The following is a 7,487-nucleotide window of genomic DNA, read 5'->3' on the forward strand; positions in this document are numbered from 1 at the left end:
CCAAAGGAAACCCCTTCCTCTGGTGCACGCATGCGACACGACGTTCTGTGTAATTTCATAGGCCCGAGTACCGCTGGATGAATGGTGAGGCCAGAACAAGTACAGGCGATTTTAGATTGGCTGAGAATGTCTTCATTTCCTTCGCTTTGTCTTCCACCCGGTTCTGTTAAAAGCTGAGTTTGCACCTGCGGCCCACGAGCATCTGTCTTCCATCTCACCCCTTTGAAAATCAGGTATCAGTCTGAGCCCCAAGTCATGCAGCAGTCACTTGTGCTTTTAGATGACTCCGCTGGATGTGGTTCCGTGGGCCATCCACCACCCTGACCCACAAGTGGAAGATATTGAGTGCACTGATGCCCAACCACTTGTTCTGTTGGAGGATGAGTATGTGGGACGGGTAGTGGAACCGGTCAGCGGACCACCGCAGCACATCTCTGATGATGATGAAACACAGGTGGCAACTGCACAGATTTCTGCTGTGTGTAGTCCAACAAAGAGGGCAGGGGTGAGGACTGAGAGGAACACCATGGAGAGAATTATTATTATTTTTAACATCATTGATTCCATGGTGCTGTACATGAAGAGGGGTTAGGTACAAAATACAGATATAAATTACAATGAACAACATAATAGTGACAGACAGGTACAGAGGGGAGAGGACCCTGCCCTTGTGGCCTTACATTCTACAGGATAATGGGGAAGGAGACAGTAGGTTCAGGGGCTACAACAGCAACGGTGTTGGTGAGTTGGCAGCTCTGGTGTTGGTGAGGTGGCAACTCTGGTGTAGGTAAGGTGGCAGCTCTGGTGTAGGTAAGGTGGCAGATCTGGTGTAGGTGAGGTGGCAACTCTGGTGTAGGTGAGGTGGCAACTCTGGTGTAGGTGAGGTGGCAACTCTGGTGTAGGTAAGGTGGCAACTCTGGTGTAGGTAAGGTGGCAGCTCTGGTGTAGGTGAGGTGGCAGATCTGGTGTAGGTGAGGTGGCAACTCTGGTGTAGGTGAGGGGGCAGATCTGGTGTAGGTAAGGTGGCAGCTCTGGTGTAGGTGAGGGGGCAGATCTGGTGTAGGTGAGGTGGCAACTCTGGTGTAGGTGAGGTGGCAGCTCTGGTGTAGGTGAGGGGGCAGATCTGGTGTAGGTGAGGTGGCAACTCTGGTGTAGGTGAGGTGGCAACTCTGGTGTAGGTAAGGTGGCAGCTCTGGTGTAGGTGAGGGGGCAGATCTGGTGTAGGTGAGGTGGCAGCTCTGGTGTAGGTGAGGGGGCAGATCTGGTGTAGGTGAGGTGGCAACTCTGGTGTAGGTGAGGGGGCAACTCTGGTGTTGGTGAGGGGGCAGCTCTGGTGTAGGTGAGGTGGCAGCTCTGGTGTGAGGTGGCAACTTTGGTGTTGGTGAGGTGGCAGCTCTGGTGTAGGTGTGGTGGCAGTTCTGGTGTAGGTGAGGTGGCAGCTCCGTTGTTGGTGAGGTGGCAGCTCCGGTGTAGGTGAGGTGGTAGCGGGGTCACTGCAAGCTGTTCTAAAGAGATGGGTTTTCAAGTTCTGGCTGAAAGTTCCGAATGTGGTAGATAATCGGACGTGTTGGGGCACAGAATTAGAGGATGGGGGGCATACTCGGGAGGTCTTGCTGTCGATTGGATGAGGAACATACGATTCTGGAGGAGGAGGTCTTGGGAGGACCACAGATAATGTAGTGGAAGATATCGGGAGTAGATGTGGCGCCCCCAGGAGTACGGTCGCCACACTGGCTTTGCCTTCCTCCAGGGGAGGGTAATGTCAGGCTTGGAGGCAATGATGGGACTCTCTCACAGCCAATCCATGCATACAACACAGTTCCACTCCTGGCCAGAGGAGTGATCTCTGTGTGGCCAGGAGGAAGTAGGGGTTAGTTAGTCTGCGGAGGGTGAAGTGTGCAGACGTGGAATGGGAAGCTGGAGCCGGCGAGCTCCCTCAGCTTGAGAGCGCACTGGGTCTCCACGGTGGTACGGGTACTAATGGCCCTGCCACAGATACCCGAGGAGTAGGAGGCTGTAGATGCCCTGCTCCCATCAAAGACTTGAGGCACAACAGCGAAACGGATCGAGAGCCGGGGATTCAGAGTGAGAGGAGTCTCAGAGATTGTATACACTAAAAGGTTGAGACAAGAGCGCAAATAGGGTCTTATCTGGGTAAAACGTATAAATGAAAAGGTATTTATACTCACCTTTTCAAAGAAAAAGTAAAGCCTGTATAGTATGTCAGCCTGCTGCACGTCCAACGGTCCACAGCGGTGACCGCAACAAAGATTCTTAGGCCGGGGTCACACTGGCGAGGAATACGGGAGAGTGAGAGGCGCAAAAAGCACGCATTAGCCACGGACCAATGATTTTCTATGGGGTCCCTCGCACCAGGCGTATATTTCTCCTCAGTATCCTACGCTCCGTGCCACTCGCAGCATGCTGCGATTGTCAGCGTACTACGGCCGTAATACGCCAATGCAAGTCTATGGGTGCGCAAAAAATACGGATTACACACGGACCACACATGTGACTTGCGAGAAATATGCACCAGGTGTCTTTTAGAAACCCTGTCATAGGGCTCCATCATATGTCCATTTTGTAAGCCTGCGAGAAAATCTCGCCATACGGATGCCATACGGATTACATACGGATGCTGACATGCGCAAAATACGCCACCACACCTTGATTACGGATGACATACGGAGCACTATTTAGGGGTCTGTCATCCGTATTACGCATGTAAAATACTGACCGTATTTTGTGCAGGTTAGGCTGGTTTCACATTTGCGTTTTTTTGCGCTGGAAAAAAACGCATACGTGCGCATGCGTTTTTCCCCCTATATTTAACATGGGTGCGCATACCTGCGCGCTGGTAAGCGCATGTATGCGATTTTCATGCGCTGCGTTTTTTTGGGGTGTGCGTTGGTATTTTCCAGACGCAGCATGTTGCATTTTTTGGCCCTGGAAAAAAGCGCATGCGCACGTATGCGCACGTTTTGCGCTAAAAATGGCCATTATAGCCTATGGATGCGCATACGTGCGCACTGGCATGCGCATGTATGCGTTTTTTTAGCGCTGCGTTTTTTTGGTGGTGTCCACTTGTCCTAGTTATAATCTTCTAAAGTAAAAAAAAAAAAGTCTATATAAAGGAGGTGCCTGCCAAAACTCTGCCACTACTACACTGACAGATTGAAGAGCAGACAGTCAACCAAGAACCCATTATATCAGCGAAGAATGTGAGTATATTACATTATATGCCTGTCCTTTTAAATTATGTATGTACTAATGATTTTTATTATTTTTACATGCAGTATGTCTTCAGAATCCGAGTATTCCCCATCGCGGCAGGAATTGGCGCAAGCAGACCGTGAGGTGATTATTTTCGTGCATCTGGTAAGTATATCTGCTGCTTCTCCAAATCTCTTACGTTTTTTTCAACTTTTTTAAGACATCGTCATCATCATCTTCTGCGGACGGGACTAGTGAGGGCGAAGAGCAGGAGCAGCGAAGCCAAGTCCCGGTGGTGATACGGAATGTAAGTATCAAATGATTTGTAATGTTCTTTATTTTTTATCTTCTATTTTTACTCTTTTTTATGTTTCTTTTTTTGTAACTTTTTATTCAATTTAAATTTGATTATTCTAATGAATGTGTTTTGTCTAGGTTCCACAACGGGATGAAGACGTCTACCTGGATAATGAGCAGCTCATCAGCCTGGTCCAGGAGCGTTCGCCGTTGTGGGACAGCCGTGACCGGCTGCACAAGGACATTGTGGTGACCCGGCGGCTATGGAATGAGGTGGCCGCAGCGTTGATGGATGGCTGGGACAGCGCCACAGCATCCTCCAAAAAGGCGTTTAGTGAGTATTTCCCTGCTCTGTATTGTGCCGCAGTGACTGTTGTCCTTGACGGCACTGCTGGGTTTCGTGCTAGGCATATTCTAGCAGGAAACCCAACAGTGTAATCGGGGTCTACAGTGACTGCTTTGAGTATTGTATTGCTACATTGTGCCGCAGTGACTGTTGTCCTTGACGGCACTGTTGGGTTTCGTGCTAGGTGTATTCTAGCACGAAACCCAACAGTGTCATCGGGGTCTACAGTGACTGCTTTGAGTATTGTATTGCTACATTGTGCCGCAGTGACTGTTGTCCTTGACGGCACTGTTGGGTTTCGTGCTAGGCGTATTCTAGCAGGAAACCCAACAGTGTCATCGGGGTCTACAGTGACTGCTTTGAGTATTGTATTGCTACATTGTGCCGCAGTGACTGTTGTCCTTGACGGCACTGTTGGGTTTCGTGCTAGGTGTATTCTAGCAGGAAACCCAACAGTGTCATCGGGGTCTACAGTGACTGCTTTGAGTATTGTATTGCTACATTGTGCCGCAGTGACTGTTGTCCTTGACGGCACTGTTGGGTTTCGTGCTAGGCGTATTCTAGCAGGAAACCCAACAGTGTCATCGGGGTCTACAGTGACTGCTTTGAGTATTGTATTGCTACATTGTGCCGCAGTGACTGTTGTCCTTGACGGCACTGTTGGGTTTCGTGCTAGGCGTATTCTAGCAGGAAACCCAACAGTGTCATCGGTGTCTACAGTGACTGCTTTGAGTATTGTATTGCTACATTGTGCCGCAGTGACTGTTGTCCTTGACGGCACTGTTGGGTTTCGTGCTAGGTGTATTCTAGCAGGAAACCCAACAGTGTCATCGGGGTCTACAGTGACTGCTTTGAGTATTGTATTGCTACATTGTGCCGCAGTGACTGTTGTCCTTGACGGCACTGTTTTTTTTTTATCAACAGTGGACAAAGTCCGAACACGTTGGCGTTCGATCAAGGACCGCTTCAACAGTGATGTTCGTGCTGAGGGCCAGGTTCGCAGTGGATCTGCGTCAAGGACCAGAACTAGATACCGTCACTATCACGCATTGCAGTTCCTAAGACCGGTCCTTGCCACGAGATCGTAAGTATTATAAATTTTGGGTTTTTATTTTTATTAATCTGTGTTTTTCTAATCCACAGCTGATGCTTCTTGTAAAGGCATGGTAGTAATGATTTTCCTTTCTTCCACAGCACCTGGAGCAGCACCCTGCAACCTGGCCCTGGAGCGGTCCTTCCTCGGACGTCCTCTGACCCGTCCCAGCCATCCGACAGCCAGGAAGCACCTTGCAGGTCAACCACACACACAGCTGGTGACCAGGAAGCTGGGCCATCAGGTGTTCCCCTGTCCCAGGTCTCTGCCACTGGTTATGCGGGCACTACCCGCCAGCGGCAGAGGGCCTTGGACAGGAATGTCTTGCCCGAGTTTATGCATTTGAGCGAGACATTTAATTCCAGCCTCAAGTCACTGTCCGACAGAGTTGAAAGCGGTTTTGCACTCATGGAACGTGGTTTTAACCACTTTGAACACCGCTTCAATTCTGTAGAACAGCGCCTTGACCGTCTGGAGGCCGACCTCAACAGACCAGCACACCATTTTTTTAGTAAGATTGAAAAGGGCATGGCGGAACACCTTAGTCCTGATCAACAGCTGAATGTGCTGCAGGCCTGCAACAATGCTTTCTTGCAGGCTATGCAGCATAATCGGTACGGTCAGCAGTCAGTGGTGTCCTTTCCACCTGTGCCACCATTGACTCGCTTCACCTCACTACCGACTTGTGCTGCATACCACTGCACGGACACCTCTATTCAAAGCCAGGACACCCACCGTTACACCACCACAAGTCTGAGTGCAGCTGGTCACTTCACCGACACCACCATGGCAAGCGCTGCTCCTGTCTGGAGCACCACCGCCACTCCCATGCATGCGTGGAGCTCAGCCACCACTAGGCAAACATGGAACAGCCCTGCCGCTACAACAACATGTAGTAGCCCTGCCACCACCACTCTGCAAACCTGGACCATCACTGCCGCCACCAGTCCTCCTGCAAGGACGAGCACTGACAACGAAGAGCAGCAGCAGCAGCCACCTCAGCAGCAGCAGCCACCTCAGCAGCAGCCACCTCAGCAGCAGCAGCAGCCACCTCAGCAGCAGCAGCCACCTCAGCAGCAGCAGCAACCACCTCAGCAGCAGCAACCACCTCAGCAGCAGCAGCCACCTCAGCAGCAGCCGCCACCTCAGCAGCAGCCGCCACCTCAGCAGCAGCAGCCGCCACCTCAGCAGCAGCAGCAGCCATACCAGCAGACGGGGGACCTACATTCAATATTTGCCCCTAGTTCAAGGCGAAATCTATCAAGGCGGGCATTGGGCCAAAGTCGGTCCAGGCACACAAGCCTACGGCGACATGCCATTACAACTAATGTACCTGAACAGATTTCCTCTCCTCCAAGTGTTCCTAGTTTAATTCCCTTAACTGGACTACCTTCCCCCACAAGTTTTGTTGCCCCTTCCCCTCAAACACCGTCTTCAACTGCAAGTGTTGCATATTCCCTGCACACCCCCAAATTGAAACCATCTGCCCCCAAACGCCGGAAAAAATAATTTTTTGGTTTATTTTTGTGATAAAAAATAAATTTACATTTGTGGTTCACCATTACTAAGTTTCATTAATGTTGTTTGCGCCGCTCACACACACTGATGGGTAAATACATGTTAAAAACCAACCCAAGGCCTAGTATAGTCATATGTGAAATAACACGGACTAGTATAGTCATACCAAGGCCTAGTGTAATAACTCGAGTTTTACCAACTTGGATCTGGTTTCATGAAAAACAAACTGTTGAAACTTGTCTTAAAAATAAGTTTCTTTCTAGTTTCACCAGTTTGTTTTTTGTGAAACAAGATGCTAGTTGTTAAAAATCGAGTTATTACAGTAGGCCTTGGTATGACTATACTAGGCCGTGGTATTTCACATATTACTATACTACTAGCCCCAAGGCCTACTATACTCATATTTGAAATACCACGGCCTAGTATAGTCATTACAAGGCCTAGTGTAATAACTCTAGTTTCACCAACTAGAATCTGGTTTCATGAAAAAAAAACTGTTGAAACTTGTCTTAAAAATAAGTTTCTTTCTAGTTTCACCAGTTTGTTTTTTGTGAAACAAGATGCTAGTTGTTAAAAATCGAGTTATTACAGTAGGCCTTGGTATGACTATACTAGGCCGTGGTATTTCACATATTACTATACTACAAGCCGCAAGGCATACTATACTCATATTTGAAATACCACGGCCTAGTGTAGTCATTACAAGGCCTAGTGTAATAACTCTATTTTTACCAACTAGAATCTGGTTTCATGAAAAACAAACTGTTGAAACTTGTCAAGTTTCACCCGTTTGTTTTTCGTGAAACAAGATCCTAGTTGGCAAAAATCGAGTAGGCCTTGGTATGACTATACTAGGCCGTGGTATTTCACATATGACTATACTAGTAGGCCCAAGGCCTACTATACTCATATTTGAAATACCACGGCCTAGTATAGTCATTCCAAGGCCTAGTGTAATAACTTGTAAGTTGGAATGGAGCAGATTACATTCATCCACTCAATGCTGACTTGTATTCCCCA

At 48.8% G+C, this 7,487-nt stretch overlaps 1 protein-coding gene across 1 annotated transcript; it reads left to right on the top strand.

Moving 5' to 3' along the window:
• Window positions 1–4,496: 4,496 nt before the first annotated feature.
• Window positions 4,497–6,634, top strand: LOC141099333 (uncharacterized). The gene is made up of 2 exons (XM_073587584.1): window positions 4,497–4,940; window positions 5,051–6,634. The coding sequence occupies exon 2, from the start codon at window positions 5,286–5,288 to the stop codon at window positions 6,456–6,458; it is 1,173 nt and encodes a 390-aa protein (XP_073443685.1). The 5' UTR covers window positions 4,497–4,940; window positions 5,051–5,285; the 3' UTR covers window positions 6,459–6,634.
• Window positions 6,635–7,487: the final 853 nt, after the last annotated feature.

Source organism: Dendrobates tinctorius, unplaced genomic scaffold (assembly GCF_039654945.1).
Source record: "Dendrobates tinctorius isolate UK_male_01 unplaced genomic scaffold, ASM3965494v1 ptg000099l, whole genome shotgun sequence".
Lineage (NCBI taxonomy): Eukaryota > Metazoa > Chordata > Amphibia > Anura > Dendrobatidae > Dendrobates > Dendrobates tinctorius.

Coding starts and splice junctions, on each gene's coding strand:
- LOC141099333 (XM_073587584.1), top strand. CDS start 5,286: ATGCATTTGAGCGAGACATTTAATTCCAGCCTCAAGTCACTGTCCGAC.